Source organism: Bos taurus, chromosome 14 (genome assembly GCF_002263795.3).
Source record: "Bos taurus isolate L1 Dominette 01449 registration number 42190680 breed Hereford chromosome 14, ARS-UCD2.0, whole genome shotgun sequence".
Taxonomy (NCBI): Eukaryota; Metazoa; Chordata; class Mammalia; order Artiodactyla; family Bovidae; genus Bos; species Bos taurus.
The window spans coordinates 31,043,899-31,061,948 of record NC_037341.1 but is presented as its reverse complement, the minus strand read 5'-3'; the positions used below and the strand labels follow the sequence as shown (position 1 = coordinate 31,061,948).

Genomic DNA, 18,050 nt, shown 5'->3' with positions numbered 1-18,050 from the left:
CGTAGCCCAACCTAGGGCATTAGGAATGAAAGAGAATGGAGGGGATGGATTCTAGACTTTTAAAAATTTCACGCCGGTCTACTGGTGTGGGTGGATGCTGCTGCTCTAAAAAAAATACCAAAGTCTGGGGAAGGGTAGGGAAATAACAAGGTGAAATTCATTTCAGATATGCTGACTTTGATCGGTTCTGAGGACGTCCAGAGACAGAAGAATTAAGGCGACGTAAACTAGGGCTTGGCCTTCAGTAATTTTAAAAAGACCAGAGATAACGCTCTGGGTATCACTGGTGTAAAGCGGAGGTCCTGGAGTACTGGCATTATCAAGGAAGTGGACAGTGGAGGAAAAGACAGGAACCCTTTGGGAAAGCATTAAATAAGCCAACAGGGACAAAATGTGACAGGTCTCCCCACAGCCTAAAGAACCTAAGTGCTGGTTCACCAGAAACAGGCGCAGGTCGGGTCTCCTCTCCTGACCGAGTCAGCACGAAAACACCTCACAATCAAAGTGGATGGAAGCAAGTCCGGCCTCACATCCTGAGCTCCAGGACCTCTTCCACCCACAGAGGCACTGTGGACTGTGCCTGTTGCCCCCAGCCCAGCGGGGTGTGACACCCTTCCACCCACCGAACCTCTCCTGTCACGCGCCACCTGGAGCCCAGGAGCCAGCGATGTCCTCGCGCGCATGCGCGCATCTCTGGGCCGTTGGTCGCGCAGAGCTTGCTGGGGTTGCCCCTTCCAGTCACCAGAGCACCTAGTCTGACCTGCACTCCATCTTCTTTAATATAACGGCTCTTGCTCGCTCCTTGCGAGGCAAAGAACAGAGAGAAAGATAAAAAAAAAACGTTGGTTGTGTCATGTTTGTTAAAAAGCTTACATAAAAATCTCCTGGTGGGAATGCAAAATGGTGTAACAGTTCAGAAAACATTCCCTGATAAAGGACCACAGAGTTATTATATGACCCAACAATTTCGTGCCACATATTACATATTATACATATTATGTATAGATAGTATGAGAAAGAATGCAAAACGTATGTTCACACAAGAACTTACATGTGAATGTTTGTAGTATTACAATAGCCAAAAAGTGGAAACTGATAAATGGGTAAATAAGATGTGGTATATCCATATAACATGATGTTGTCAGTTCAAAAGAATGTCTGTTCAACTGAACTGACTTTTAATACTCAAAAGAATCAGTATTAAAATGTGCCACAACATTGATAAACCTTGGAAACACTATGTAAAGCAAAAGAAGCTACATAGGAAAGGCCAAATATTATAAGATTCCATTTATGTAAAATGTTCAGAAATAACAAATCTGAGAGTGAGATAATAGATTAGTGGTTTTCCGGGGGATTTAAGGGGAAATGGAGAGTGACTGCTAATGGGTATAACTTTTTTAAACTGTGGTAATTCACATAAAACTTACCATTTTAACAGTTTTTAAGTGTACCGATCACTGGTGTTGAGTACATTCACATTGTGAAACCTCACCACCATCCACCTCCAGAACTTTTTCACCTTCCCAAATTGAAACTCTGTCCCCCTTAAACAGTAATTCCCCATTTCCCTGGCTCTCTACTTTCCTATCTGCCCCTGAGAGCAAGCTGGGTTCTGTCTCCATGAATTTGACTACTCTGGGTACCTCATGTAAGTGGAATCAGTGTTTGTCCTTTGTAACTGCCTTATTTCACTTAACAAAATGTATTCAAGGTTCATCTACATTATAGCATATCAGAACTTCCTTTTAAAGGCTGAATAATATTCTATTGTATGTATATACCACATTTTGTTTATCCACCCCTATAGGTGGAGAGGGAAAGGGGGATGATAGAGGATGAGATGGTTGGATTGTGGCATCACCAACTCGATGGACATGAGTTTGAGCAAGCTCCAGGAGTTGGCAATAGACAGGGAAGCCTGGCGTGCTGCAGTCCATGGGGTTGCAAAGAGTCAGACATGACTGAGTGAACTGAACTGACCCATATAAGGTTTCTTTTTGAGGTGATGAAAATGTTCTAAAATTGATTGTGGTGATAGTTGCACATCTCTGAATAAATTAAAAGCCAGTGAATTTTACACTTTAAATAGGTGAATTCTATGGTATGTGAATTAAATCTCAATAAAGCTGTTACCAAAAAACCAAAGCTTGTGCTGAGTCCTTCCCTGTTAGTATTAGTTTGAACAGTTATCAGTCTTGCTGTATTTCATTGGGTTGGGGGGATCCAGGAGTTGGAAGCCTGGACCACTTTCCTTGGGAAATAATAGAAGCCACTCCTTTCAATACTTAATAGGGTTGACAAAACACCACAGACTTTGTTTGTTCCTATGGGAGAATACCATCTATGTGAGCGATGAGGTAAAGAAAATGTTTTGCTGAACTAGAAATCAATCTGCAACAGCAAAGGTCTGTTAAAACCGTCTTGTACTAAAATCCTGTGGTTATGAATACTATTTTATATGAGAAGAACTAGACTATGGGCTGCTGATGGATCTTGTTTTAAGGTAGAATCAATTCTTCTGAAAGGTATTTATTAATATATATACAAAAGTTTTGGTTAATCAGTTAACTGTAATGATTCATTTCCATGCAAAGTAATAATGGAGTTTTAAATCAACCAAGTCCAACAAAATCTTCCAATAGGTTTTTATGTATTTAGTACATCCTTTAAAGTATGTTAGACATAGAAAAAAACACTTAAAATTTTAAGTATTCAGTGCATTACTGCCTGTTGCAAATTCTCTGAAAATGAAAATATCTAGTCAAAATTTCATTGCTTCTGATTGCTACATTGTTGTAAATACTTACAGCATTTTATTGTTTTAGATCACTGAACATCACAAACAAAATCTCAGTGGCAGATTAAGAATTAGAAGCCTCCCAATAGGAGGCTTGAAAATTTAAAGTAGATACCCAGTGTGTAAAACTAGTATGCTTTGCAAGAAGCAACAATTTAATTTTAGATACACATATAGGGCATCTGTTAGGAAGATTTATAAAGATAAATACATTGTAAGTGATTGGTTCATTTAAATTTTTTAACTTGAATGTGGTGGTGTGAAAGAGAACTGTTTTATGCAAATCAAAGTCCTTTCCATTCTCATCCCCTCTTCCATTTTTTCCTCTTTCAGCAACTAACTACACAGGACCTGCTGTCATGCCTTTTAAAGATTTAAAAATTTTAGAGCAGTTTTTTTTTTTCACAGCAAAATTGAGCAAAAGTTAACAAGTTTTAGGTAGAAACTTATTTTTAGATCTTTCTTCCTAATATATGCATTCAATGATATAAGTTGAATTATATCAATTCAAGCCAATTATCTCCAAGCACTGTTTTCTCTTATCTACAAATTTTGATTATTGTTTTCATTTTCATTTAGTTCAAAGTATTTTAAAATTTCTCTTGGTATTTCTTCTTTGACCTATGTGTTACTATATGTTATTTCATCTTCATGTATTTTGGGACTTTTCAGTTATATTTGTTATTGATTTCTTGCTTTGTTCTGTTATGGTTTTAGAGCAGACATGATATAATTTCTATACTTTTCAATCTGGTTAACTGTTTTTTATGGTCCATGATTTGACCTATCTTGGTGAATGTTCCATGTGAACTTGAGAAGAAAGTGTATCTGCTATTTTTGGATGAAGCAGTCTATAGATGTCAATTATATCCAGTTGATGGATGGTGTTGAGTTCAGCTAAGTCCTCACAGACTGCTGTCTGCTGGACCTGTCCATTTCTGAGAGGACTGTTGAAGTCTCTAACTATGACGGTGAATTCATTTCTCTCTCCTTAGTTTTATCAATTTTTGTCGAACGTAGTTTTATACTCCGTTAGGTGCCTACATATTAAGGATTGCTATGTCTCAAAGAATTGACTCCTTTATCATTCATTATGTAATGTCCTTTATGCCTGGTAACTTGCCTTTCTCTGAAGTCTCCTCTGTCTGAAATTAATATAGCTATGCCTCCTTTCCTCTGATTAGTATTAGGATGCTATATATTTTTTCCATCTATTTACTTTTAATCTGTATGTCTTTATATTTAAAGTGGATTTCTTACAAACAACATAGAGCTGGGTCTTGATTTTTGATCCACTCTGAAGAAAATCTTTTAATTGGTGCACTTAAGACCATTTATGTTCAAAGTGATTATTGATATAGTTGGATTAATATCACATTTGTCACTGTTTTCCATTTCCTGGCTCCTGCTTTTGTCTTCTATTCTCTTTTGCCTTTCGTGGTTTTAACTTATTCTAATTTCTTTTTAGCATATTTTTTCCTTTTTTAAACTGATTGTCCTAGAGTTTGCAATATATATCTACAATGAATCAAAGCCCACTTTCAAAGAACATTAATGGCTTCACAGGATAGTGAAGTACCTTAGTGCAAATACTTTATATGACAACAAACTAATCTTACTCTCTCCCTCTCATCCCTTGTATGATGATGTCATATTACTTATGTAAAAGTATGAGTAAGCATATTTATACATTATATACATACTCAAATAACATTATTATTTCAAACAATTATCTCTCAGATCAATCAGTAAGAAAAGTAAGTTTTTATTTTACCTTCACTTATTCCTTCTTGGATGCTCTTTCTTTACGTAGATCTGAGTTTCTGAATTATATAATTTTCCTTCTCTCTGAAAGTGAAAATGTTAGTCACTCAGTTGTGTCCAGCTCTTTGCAACCCCATGAACTGTAGTCCATCAGGCTCCTTTGACCTTGGAATTCTCCAGGCAAGAATACTGGAGTGGGTTGCCATTTCCTTCTCCAAGGGATCTTCCTGACCCAGGGATGAAACCTGGGTCTCCTGCAACTCAGGCAGATTATTTACCATCTGAGCCAGGAGGGAAGCCTTTCTTCTCTTTAAAGAACTTCTTTTAACCTTTCTTGGAAGGCAAGTCTATTGGCAACAAATTACCTCAGTTTTTGTTTGTCTTGAGAAAGTATTTCTCCTTTACCAAGCTGGTGGGCTTTTCCCTCTCTTCACTTCACTCTCTTCTTGCTATCATAATTCCTGAGGAGAAGTCACATGTAATTCATATCTTTGTTTCCCCTGGCTTCTTTCAGGAATTTTTGTCCCTAATTTATGCCTAGGTATAGTTTTGTTTTGTGGGTTTTGCATTTATTCTGGTGTTCTCTGAGCTTCCTGTATCTGAAATTAATTTGGAGAAATACTTCTATTCCTTTTTCTCTCCTTCTGGTATTCTCATTACACGTTAGTCACATCTTGCGTAGCTGTCCAACAGACTGAGTATGTTTCTGTTTCCTCTCCTCCCACCTCCACCCCTTCGGTGGGACAGAATTGCTAGAATGGACTGGACTTGGGTACTTCCCTTCCCTTCCGTCAGTTAGGCTCTGATAAAACTGCTGTGAGTCAGGTTCAGATTAACTAGTTTCTTCTGGGAGCAAGCCTTGTTAAGAACACAGTGCTCTGGCATATTTGAAAATGGTTCATTTTCCCTCCTCATACTGGAAGTACAAGGAAATGTTTTTCTTAGTATTTGTGAGAAGTTGGTTCAGCCCTGTGACCAGGTTCCCCTGGACTTCTGAACTCTCAAAAAGCTGTGCACATGATCTCTAGCATTTGTTATATAGGTTTTGCCACCGCTGCAGTGCCTCCTGCAGGGGTTGTCTGCTCCAGTAAACCACAGCTCTTTACACTTGGCCATCTGTCTCTCCAGTCTTAGGGGCAGCAGTTTGCCCTGTGTCCTCCACTGTCATGTGTATCCGACAAAAACTGTTGATGTTTCAGTCTGCTCAGCTTTTTATTAGGCAATTTCTAAGCTCCATACACGTGGAACTGGGAAAACGGAAGTCACCACAGCACATTCCTGTGCACTTGCATTGCTTAGGTGATGCTGTTTCTATCTCTTTTCCACTTTCCCTTTGGTCCAAATTCCTGATTCACTTATCATTAATGTGGTACAATGGCTGAAATACTAAAGATGGTAGAATAATGACTTAACTTTTATTTCCATAAATAAAAACTGCTATTACAGGTAAGTGGCAGAAAACCCCAATTTCAAAAACAGCTAACTTCCAAACTACATACATGAGAAAATAAGTTATTAATTTTAACACACTTCATTAAAAATCATTCTGGCACTACCAAAAATGTTCCTATATACCTACTCCCACTTTTCATACAGCATGTGATATACAAAAGAATGAGTCATAAAATATCTGTGTAAAGGTCTGTATGTCTATGGATAAATCACCTCAAAAGTTACAGGTATGCTAAGAGATTGGTAATGGTAAATTTTTATAGTGATAAAATTTTATAGTAATAAATATTACAAATATTTAAATCACTTTTCAAATGTTTATCATTACTGAAATTATATCGCAACAGTGTTTGCTGGCTCCTAAGTTCAAAAATTATTTTGGCATAGAAAACTTTTGAGCAGACTACTTGTTGCCAGTATCTATGTCAGTTAACACCTCCCTGTGGGTGTGCCAAATTCTGTAATTTTCAGCCTGTGCTGTAACATGACAAAGGTTCAGAGGCTCTACACTCTACCATATGCAATAAAATAAGAGATATGTATAACATGAAGAATGTTGGGGCTTCTTCATTTCAACCTTGAGTTTATTTTGGCAATAACCATGAAATAGTTCAACTATTCAAATGGCATACATTTTCTAAAAGACAGCATGCTCTGAGAAAAAAGATAATCTTGAAACTTGGAAGAGATTTTGCTCACTGAATATTAAACATGTCAGCCTATGATAATCTAGTAATTTCTGTGTAGGCCCAAATATTTAAAATGTTATACTTCTCTCCCTTACATATATGAATAATTACTGTCTGCAATGACTATTGTAACCATCACCAATTTTAAAATAATGGCAGGCATTAGATGATCATTAATCTTTTTGCTAGTTTTTATTATACTTACAAGATCTGTATTTCTTATGACCCGAGAAACATCAATATTCTATTTAAAATCTGTTGTTAAAAACATACAATATTGCACTTTAATTTTTGGCAGTTTAAGGAACGGCTGAGTAAAAAAATCATACAAGAAACTACAGTTTTTATTTTGCTTTACAATAAGCAAAGAGCTCTGTATAAAAGCAGAACTTACAGTAGTGCCAAATAAACCAAATATTTACAGTGTTGCTGTTAAAGTCTTACCTCTAAAGGAAGATTCAGTGTATTGGATGCAAATATTACTAATCTAACAAAAGTACACTCTCCCGTCCCCGCTTCTGCTGAATAACTGTAAACTAAAGGGAATTCTATAATTTCTTTCTCAAGAGAAAATTACATGAAAGAACGCTTGTTCTTGAGGCATCAAAACTGTGTCACTGAACTCTTTCACAGTTTCCTACAAGACTTGAAAAATCTCTAAACTAAGAATCAGAACCCCAAGGTAAGCATAATTTTTAGTTTTCTGAAGATACTCCTTTTTAACAAGTACACAAGTTGGTTTTTAGTATGATTTTAAAGATCAATTTCCTGTACTTTTTCTAAGATAAATACGATACTATGTATCTGCCTAAATTATTTTTAACTTTTGTTACACTGTAGTAAAACTGTATAGATTTATACTGACCCATAATTTGCTATTCTTTTAATTCCCAATTAGGTAAACAGACAGTGCAATAGTCTTGTTACTTATCAACCAATTAGGAAGATAGTTTCGAACAGCTATTTGCAAAAGCAAATACCAAGACTAAGACCTACTTAACAATACATTAAATATTCAAAAGACCAAAAAGAACATAAATAGAATGTATTGGTAATATAAATACATGAAACAGAGACATTCATTTTTGGCACCACCTAAAAAAAAAATCCAGCAGTTACTTTATTTCCCTTCAGATCTTTGGGAATATTTAAATTTTCTAACTATTGAACTTTCACTTTTCCTCCAGAGGAAAAATAATTCACAAATTTGAACTGGTATTTCAGAAACACAGAATTTCCTCTTGTTACTTCTTATTTGGATCTGTAGAATGAACAGTTATCCAAAGCATCAGCTAGCAGCCAGTGAATTAACTATGCTTTTATATTTTAATCCTACCAAGGAATGATTATGTCAAACAGTGATTCATTATGGAAAGATGGTTTTTTTTTTAAACAACCATGTACCAATTGCATAGTTGTGATCAGAGAACAAAGGTCAAAGTAGAGAGCTACAAAGGCATTAATATACATTAACTGAACTGCAATAGACTGCTGAAAAACAGCTGATCTTGGGTAGATGTTAGTGTAAACCTAGAGGGGAAAAAAACAGTCATTAGCAAAAAGGTTTTTTTTTCCCCCCCAAAAAACAGGTTAGTGCTAAGAACAACAGCTTTCAAAATTTGTTTAAAAATAAGCTTAATAAACAAGAATACAAATTTTAATCCAAAACTTAGCTCTTTGAAATGCCCTATTTTCTTGCATACAGCAGAAAATACATTTTTCATAGTTTTAAACATTACATGTAAAAATGAGGCACTAGTTAAACATATTTGAATATATTCACACAAACAGAAGTTTCCGTCTCATCTGTAGGCTTATATTTGCTTAACGGTTTCTGGAGGGCAGACTGTTCACAAAAATAAGTCTTCTGAAGGAGGCGCGTAAGAGAAACCAACAAAGGCATCATCTGCCTCGAGTACGCTGGCGTTCACTATGGAATAGTCAGAAGACACACAGACAGAATACGGAACTGTTTCTTCTGTAAACACTGCATCAAAGTTCCTGATATCATCCGGTCCCACCTAAAACATCGAAAAGCATACCATTATTCACCATATCTTTTTTTTCCCATTGATGCAGTCACCCATTAAAGCCCTCTTTGGAATCTGTCCATTTATTCCTGGCAAGTTTAGATGTCTTCCTACTCCATCATGTCTCTGACACATTTCCTGCTTTTTCCTTTTTGACTTTCATTATTCATGCCCTTCTCACAGTTAAGGTTCTCGTTGTTGGGTAGAGGGAGGAGAGAGAAGGGTGAGGAAGGCCAGTATGACAGAGTCCTTGCCTCTGTTAACGTGACTCTCAGGTCCTGTAACTGATCTGCTTACTCTCTACCCACCCATCATCACCTCTAAGTTTAGAAAAGGAGCTCAGGGACGTTTTCAAGACAGCATTTTGCATCTGCTCTTCCATAAAATGCCTGCCCATCCAGCTTCTCAATTCTGGGGAGGCCTTTTGATAAAGAAATGAATATTAAGTAAAATTGTGAAAGGTGATTCTACAGAGGTCATTCATTCAATATCTGGCTGTGACACCCTTAGCTTTGGCGACCTAAGGGGACTGGAACCTGAGAAGTGAAGTATCGTGGCTACTTAGGCTCAAAGGCAGTGGTTAACCTTCCTTCAGGAAGCTGATACAAGCTAATGGACTCTTTCCTTCCAATGTATTTACAGATCAAAACTGGGATACAAACTCAGGTGGTTCACTCTTCAAGCCCATCCCTGAAACTCTGGATATTTTCCACTCAGGGGAAGGGAATCCTTAAAATGTCAAAGTCACCAACTCTAACCAAGTTAGAGTTAAAATGGATTCACAGAAGATATGGAAGTCAAGGACAGAGTTAGCCCAGCAGGTCTACAAACAAGCAGAGCAGAGACCAGGGAAATCCAGGATGCTAGATCCTTCCACATGAGATTCTCCAACAGAAGAGAAAGAATGCTAAAAATTATATTCATGTATGTATATAAAAGTCATCAAATTCTCATTTATAACCCTAGAAGCATGGACTCTGGAACAAGACTAAGGTTTGAATACTGGCTATGAAGGCTGCTAGCTATAATTCCTTATATAAACTAACCTATCTCTGTGAGTTTGTTTCTTCTCTGTAAAATAAAAATACTACCATAAACCTGTTAAGGTTATTGTGAGGACTAGATGCGTTGATACATAAAATTTCCCAAATCTGACACATAGAAGGTGCTCAATAAATGATGACAAATGTTTCTTCATTTGACTTTATAAATATTTTATGAGTACCCTGATGGTTCATGGCTCGTATTGTGAGGGATAATACTGCATGACTCATGTTAAGAGTAAGAAAGGACTCTTTTCAAAGCACCCAAGCTCAAGTTCTACTTCTACAATTTTAATTTTAAACTTTCGCAAGTGATTTAACCTTTTTGAGCCTAAGTTAATTCATCTGTATTATGTGGAAAACACCAGTACTATTCCATAGGATTGTTGTCTGGCTTCAGTAAAAGACACTAGTATTGAGGACAGTATAGGAGCTAATTTTTTAATCTTTGCTTATCTGTTAGGTGAAAAACAGCAACATGTTAGGGTTTTATTTTGCTTTCCTTAAATGTCAGTGAGGTTGAACATCTCATACATTTGAAAACCATCTGTATTTAGTTTTCTGTAATTGCTTATTTTGTGTCTTTTGTCCATGTACGAAAGCATAGAAGGAATAATGACCTTGAATCAGGCACAGCTTTGAATTGCAGCTCTACTACTTTTAACCAGCTACATGACATCTCTGAGTTTCCATTTCTTCATTTATCAAACATGTATAGTAAGAACAGTAATAGCAGTAACTTGGCAGCTTATTTGACACATAAATTACATGCTGTAATGCATGAGAAGTATAATATGCCTACATATAGGAAGCTATCATTAGTAACATCACTATTAGCCTTCTCATGATTTATTAATAATCTCCCTATCATTATATATTTATTTCCAAACATTTCAACACTGTTAATCCTTTAAGTAAAATGTTTCCATCAGCAGATTTAACAAGTCAAGCTAACATAAGCATTTTTATAATACTGTCTTACTGTTTTCCAAATAGGATGTAACAATTTACATTATCATTAATAATGTTTGACTGTAGCTGGTTTTACATCAATCTAGGAAAAAGTGCATTAGTGTTACTTATAAGGTTTTTTTTTTAACAGATATGAATTTGATACCTCATGGTCACTTTAATTTGCATTTTTTTAACCTATTGTGCTTATTCCTTTTTCATACATGCTCTAAAGAAAACACTTTACAGATACTGGGCTGGAAGATATCTGTATCAATCTAAAGTAACTAAAATCTTAGGAATCATCCCGAAGTTACCAGTTGTGCCTGACCTGTTTCATAAATATTTCAGCACTGATTCAGTTTTATTCAGGTTAGATTTTGAGATCTAGTCCTAAAATTACGAGGAGCTATAGTCCCACACTTTACTATTTAGAAAGAAAGACTTGGATGTAACCTTACCACGTTAGGATTAAATGGTGGTGGAATCTTCTTCTGCACAAGATCAGTCCAGCTAAGTGACTCAAAAAAGGGATGATTCTGAATCTCAAGCTAGAATGGTAAAGAAACAGATTTATTATTTACTAATTGCCAACATCTGCTGGATCATGGAAAAAGCAAAAGAGTTCCAGAAAAACATCTATTTCTGCTTTAATGACTATGGCAAAGCCTTTGACTGTGTGGATCACAATAAACTGTGGAAAATTCTGAAAGAGATGGGAATACCAGACCACCTGACCTGCCTCTTGAGAAACCTCTATGCAGGTCAGGAAGCAACAGTTAGAACTGGACAGGGAACAACAGACTGGTTCCAAATAGGAAAAGGAGTATGTCAAGGCTGTATACTGTCACCCTGCTTATTTAACTTATATGCAGAGTACATCAGGAGAAACGCTGGGCTGGAAGAAGCACAAGCTGGAATCAAGATTGCCTGGAGAAATATCAGTAACCTCCGATATGCAGATGACACCACCCTTATGGTAGGAAGTGAAGAGGAACTCAAAAGCCCCTTGATGAAAGTGAAAGAGGAGAGTGAAAAAGTTGGCTTAAAGCTCAACATTCAGAAAACTAAGATCATGGCATCTGGTCCCATCACTTCATGGCAGATAGATGGGGAAACAGTGGAAACAGTGTCAGACTTTATTTTTGGGGGCTCCAAAATCACTGCAGATGGTGACTGCAGCCATGAAATTAAAAGACGCTTACTCCTTGGAAGGAAAGTTATGACCAACCTAGATAGCATATTCAAAAGCAGAGACATTACTTTGCCAACAAAGGTCCGTTTAGTCAAGGCTATGGTTTTTCCAGTGGCCATGTATGGATGTGAGAGTTGGACTGTGAAGAAGGCTGAGCACTGAAGAATTGATGCTTCTGAACTGTGGTGTTGGAGAAGACTCTTGAGAGTCCCTTGGACTGCAAGGAGATCCAACCAGTCCATCCTAAAGGAGATCAGTCCTGGGTGTTCATTGGAAGGACTGATGCTAAAGCTGAAACTCCAATACTTTGGCCACCTCATGCGAAAAGTTGCCTCATTGGAAAAGACTTTGATGCTGGGAGGGGTTGGGGGCAGGAGGAGAAGGGGACGACAGAGGATGAGATGGCTGGATGGCATCACCGACTCGATGGACATGAGTCTGAGTGAACTCCGGGAGTTGGTGATGGACAGGGAGGCCTGGCATGCTGCGATTCATGGGGTCGCAGAGTTGGACACGACTGAGTGACTGAACTGAACTGAATGCTAAAAAATATACTGAGTACTCACTGAAGAATTTTAGGAAGCCAAACCATTCCCACTTGGTCCCGCACCTTCCAAAGTTCTTTCTAGGCATATGTTCGTGTCATTCAATGTGGCACAACAGTGTAGTGGACAGACTACACTGTCTGTCCACTACAGATGCCCAGAGGAGGCGTGGGAGAGTTAACTCAGAATGACCAACTTATGTCCTCTTCAAGTCATTGTTTCCTCACAGGTAAAGTGAGGTTAACATTTCTGCCCTTTATATTTCATAGGTTGTTGTAAGAATCACTGGCAAATATGGAAATAAAAGTGGTTTGAAAGGAATAAAGTACTACCTAGATACAAAGAATTATTATTACTGCTGAATGTGGAGATAAAGATGTCGAACGAGACTTTTACATGGTGAGGCTGAGGTAAAACTCAGGTGACAAGCTCTACTATCAAAAACAATTCCATTCTGGGTTACTACAGTTGAAAGCTGGCAAAGTACTCATACCCATTCCATTTTTTCTCCTACAAGGAGCCACAAAGTGTATAAAAAGTAGGATCCCTATCCTGCTTCTCAGGGGAAGTGATATCTGACCAGAGTTCTGGAAGATCAGTAAGAAGGAGCCAGACAAAAAAGAATGAGGGGAGACTATTCTAGGTGGCATACAAAGGGCCTGAGATGGCAGATAGCTTAGTTTGGTCAAGAAAACAAGAGCCCAGTATGGCTGCAGTATAGGAAAAGATGGGGACTGTCACACACAGAGGAGCCCAAGAGGTAAATGGGCTGTACAACACTGGGTCTACGTGAGGAGTCGTCTCTGCTGATTCTATTTTCGTTATAAAACAGAAGGCAACAGCATCTGCTAAAAGTGAAGAAGGAAAGGAACGTAAAAACTTGGCAAGAATGCTGGAGTGGGTAGCCATTCCCTTCTCCAGGGGATCTTCCTGACTCAAGGGATCGAACCTGGGTCTCCTGCATTGCAAGCAAATTCTTTACCATCTAAGCCACCGGCGAAGCCCAGAAATTTGGAGAGAAGGTCTGAAATAGTCACTACAGAGAGCAGGAGCATTAGGTGGAGAAGCATCCAAGAGACTAATGACTAGACTTCACAGTTCTTCTAATAGTCTCAGTTGTGTAACTTCCATCAGCACCGTCCACCAACCAAGGGATGGCAGATGGATTGATCGATCCAGGGTTCCAATTTCTGCCAGTGAATTCAACAAAAGGACTGAGGTACAAGGAGGGAGGGAGCATTAGCAAGGCTCCCTAAAACAGTGGACTCTGGAGCCCAAGTCCTGTACTCCACCAGGGAGTTCACTATTCACAGCTCAAGTTCAAGACTGACAAACAGCCCTCAAGAATTTCTGAGAACTTTTAATGAATTTAAAATTCATGTTCCTCAGTAATTCATGAATTCACTAATGTAACACCAGTAATTTTGTTAGCAATTAAATTATTCTGATTTGAAGTGAAAAACAAAAAAGAAAAAACCCCTGCAGATCCCATAATTTTTTCAAGGAGGTGTCATATTTACATTCTCAGGGAAAAAAAGTCCCTGAACAATAGTTCAAGCAAAAGTTACTACCTCATGCAGTCAGGAGGCACTTAAATTCTTCCTAAACAAAATGAGCTAAAAGTTTAGGCAATCAAAAAATGCAAGCCACACATTATTTTTTTAGGAAGAAGGGGGGAGCAAAAATGCTAATAAATGAAATCAAATAAATAATAGGATATGAAAGCTGGATATGGAGGATGAAAAAGGATCAAATTATTCTGAAGGTCAAATGAAAAAATGCATGTGCAGAAGTTTTATACACTGTACAGTTTTATATAAACCCTGGTGAAAATTTTTGGGACAAGCATGCTTCCTTTTCATGGTACTATTCTTTAGGAGCTGTATTCATCCCATTAAATACTACATAAAATAAGGATTTTTCTTCAAATGATAAATAAATAAAGAAGCTACTGAGAAAGATGTACATACAAAGTCTTCTTTGGCACCGAGTCGATTTTGCCTGTCTTTTTCTAGGAGTTCTTCCAGAATGGACCAGGCAGTGAGGCTCACTCCTGGCCTCAAATTTAGAGGCTTGTGAAGAATATTGTCGTACATTTCAGCCACGTCTCGGCAATAAAAAGGAGGCTTAAAAAAAAGAAAACACAACATAGAGAAAGAAAGTTAGTATTAATTGAACTATGCACAAATGGGGTTTAAAATTGTTAGATTTGGCCCTGACCTAAAGAGAGCAGTCTGTGTCCAGCAGCTGCAGAAAAGCACTGGCATCTCTGGGCCTGTGTACCCCTGCAGTAAGGCGTCCCATGGGAAGAGATTTTAGAAGTCAGCAAACTGTAGAGCTTAATACATGGTCACCGAATGAATAGGGGCCGGTTTATTCAATAACACTGGGCAGACAGGTGTGAATTGCATAAAAGTTGTAATAATAACTGTTTTTAAAAAAACAACCTCCAACTTCACCATAAGACATAATGATAGAATTACTGGAAACAGAGATTTGACACAGGGCGAACATTAAATGATTTCTTGAGACACAGTAATATACTAATTAAAACGGATTTCTAGAAAGTGTTCTTCCTAAGAACTTGTGGCCATGGCAGTGTCCTGCTGCTGTAACTGCTTAAAGACCTGAGGTACAGCTTCAACGTGAGGATTGGCCAGTTCATTACTGAGTTAAAAGTTTTAAAGGAAAAATTATTTTTAAAGTTAAAGAAGTTACAGGCTTGTCATTTTTTTCCCCTTTTGTACAGGAAAGAAAAACCTCATTTTTCAGTTTTTATAATGTAACTTTATTTCTAAATCATTAATACAAGCCCGATTAATGAAGTATGTGATTCAAATATTCCCTATTGAGTCAGCTGCATTTTACATGCAAGATATTTTATACTCTCAAAGACTTCTAAAGAAGTTAAAAGGATATGAAAATATCAGGATGAGAAATACTCAACACTTAAAGAATGTAAGACATAATATGGTTAGCAGGTCTTCTAAGTTACCAGCATAACCAGAAAACTAGGTCTTTTTTTTTTTTCCAATTGCAGTATAATTGCTTTATAATGTTGTATTAGTAACAATGTGAATGAGCTGTAAGTATACATATATCCCCTCCCTCTTGAGCATTCCCCCTTCCCACCCCTCTAGGCTGTCACAGAGCTCCAAGGTGAGCTCCCTGTGTTAACACAGCAAAACTGGGTCTTTTTAACAAGTGGATTGTGGTCAAGGGCAGAGAAGAGAGTGTTGGCTGTCATAGGCATCTGTCATTCAGAGTTAACAACATGAGACAAATTCTCTAAAACATACCTCAGCGGTTAAATTTCATCACCCCTGTTTTCAGGGGACACACACACACACACACACACACACACACACACACAGAGCAAACAGAAAAGCCACGCCCACCTCAGGTCTCAGTGACGGTGGGCGTGGCCTCGTGAGGGCCGCATGGAGTGCATGGCTCCCAGCATGAGGCTGCTGACCACTCACAGGACCACCAAGGGAACCTAAAAATGTTTGTTCTGGCTGAAATGATATTAACTCAATGTAGTAAAACAACTTGACTTGTTAATCAGAAACTTTGGCTGATAATGTCTTTAATTAATAAAAACTGGGGAAACTGATTACATAGTAAACATCACTTTTTTTCCAATGAAATCTTCAAGACATGGTGTTTATGGTAAAGGGAATAAAGGACTCCCGGTGATTAAAAAAAAAGAAAAAAAGCAGAGCACCAGTATCCTAATTAAATCCTATGAAAACAAAATACAAGGCAAAAACCTAAAGGTATTATTATCTTTTGGTAAATAAAATCTTTTTCTTTCCATCTTTTTGAAATTAAGAAAATTAGAAATTAGGCAGAATGGCCAGAGTAAACTGCATGAAAGTGGGTAATTTTAATGTTATAACTAGGTATCTATTTCTAAAAAATGCTAGTGGGGTGAGAATATTTGAAGTAGTGATTAGTGTGGCAGAGAAATAATTCTAAAAAATCAGTAACCAAATGACAGGGTTTCTTTTTGTGCATACCCCTAATGTGGTTCTGGATTCATTTAACCATGTTACTACTGTTCTGTTAGTGTTATCTAGTTAACAAGGGTCCACAAGATTACTGAAAGGCAAAAGAGAAAACTCAAATCAATTACAATGTACTGGAATCATAACAATAGAGTAGAAACACATACCAATCCATAGAGCATCTCATACAGAACAGCACCAAGGCACCACCAATCCACAGTGTTGTCATAGGGCTGTTTTCTGATTACTTCAGGTGCTAGATACTACAGAAAAGATTAACTATTAGAACAACTCAGAAACAAATCAAGACAAAACCTAGGAATAATTGAGAAATTTAATAAATCTTAGGTGTTATATCACACTAAATGAAACATGTTATCTAGATTTTCAGTTGGTTCGGTATTCTCACTGTATATCAGTGGTTCTTGGTCAGTGGTACTTGAGAATCCACTGGGATAATTTTCAAAAACCACATATTCAAGTATTTTCCCCAGAAATGATGATGCAGTTAAGACAGAAAAGGATGACAAGTATAGAAACCATAATAAAGTAGGTATTTTGCAGGGGGTTGTCTTTCACAAAATTAATTTTAGATTAATTAATTAAATCTTATTTCTCTTTATTCTTGCTTTTCTTGAAGAAACAAGTCGTGATTGAAGATTTCTTAATATGACAATTATAATTCATTTTTTTTCTCTTCAGTGAAAGAAAAAATAATAAACTGCATTCTTATTTAAGAATTATGACAGCAATTCTTTAATGTATTATTTTTAAAAGTTGTATAAGTTATTAGATGGCTATTTACACTTCAACTTGTAAAACATTTAAGCATCATGATTTCACACATATATAACAGTGAATTTGAATTTTAGATTCCAAAATATATATTTCCTCTTCCCACATGAAATATATACAAGGAAATACATTTTCAGCTTTTTTATGTGATACAAAGAAATGGGAAAATAAATAAAAAGGGTTTAATAGTTTGCGATCACATTAAAATTTAGACGACAGAAAAAAGCTACCTGGCACTTAAGATCGCAATAAATAGGATATTTTAAATGTGTGTATGTGTGAAATTCGAATAACAAGGCTTTAACATAAATCTTAAGGATTATTATTACTGTCTCAAATGGAAAGATAGATTTTCTGCTAGTTAACATGATTAGAGAATAGGTGTTCTGGTTAATAAATTCTGATTTGTAATTCCCAACCCCCATATACATTGCTTTATTTTTTATTTTATTTTTAAACTTTACAATATTGTATTAGTTTTGCCAAATATCGAAATGAATCTGCCACTGGTAAACCTGTGTTCCCCATCCTGAACCCTCCTCCCTCCTCCCTCCCCATACCCTCCCTCTGGGTCGTCCCAGTGCACCAGATTTTCTTGCATTAAATAGCTTCATTATGAAATATTTTAACCATATAAAAACTATAAATATGTAATAAAAACCAACAGAGCTGCCATCCAGACATAAGCAATGCTAACATTTTGCCATATTTGCTTTAGTTTATTTCCTTTAAAAAAAAGCAGCTTTATTAAGATATTCAAATACCAAGCAATTCAC

General features: G+C 36.9%; 2 protein-coding genes across 8 annotated transcripts in view; both read right to left on the bottom strand.

Annotated features, from left to right (window-relative positions):
• MCMDC2 (minichromosome maintenance domain containing 2) overlaps positions 1–6,785 on the bottom strand; it is a 47,449-nt gene extending 40,664 nt beyond the window's left edge. For both annotated transcript variants that reach the window (XM_025001829.2, XM_059874423.1), the window contains exon 1: positions 439–6,785. The gene's annotated coding sequence lies outside the window, so the exon portion shown is untranslated. The remainder of the gene's footprint in view (positions 1–438) is intronic.
• Positions 6,786–6,873: 88 nt separating this feature from the next.
• SGK3 (serum/glucocorticoid regulated kinase family member 3) overlaps positions 6,874–18,050 on the bottom strand; it is a 109,641-nt gene continuing 98,464 nt past the window's right edge. For 5 of the 6 annotated variants that reach the window (XM_005215455.5, XM_015474460.3, XM_015474461.2 and 2 more), the window contains 4 exons: positions 16,647–16,742; positions 14,440–14,595; positions 11,191–11,280; positions 6,879–8,726 (listed from right to left, as the gene is read on the bottom strand). In XM_005215455.5, coding sequence (XP_005215512.1) covers positions 8,556–8,726; positions 11,191–11,280; positions 14,440–14,595; positions 16,647–16,742 — 513 coding nt within the window. In that variant the 3' untranslated portion in view covers positions 6,879–8,555. Of the gene's footprint in view, positions 8,727–11,190; positions 11,281–14,439; positions 14,596–16,646; positions 16,743–18,050 lie in introns of all 6 variants that reach the window. The other variant, NM_001193021.1, reaches the window with a different exon arrangement.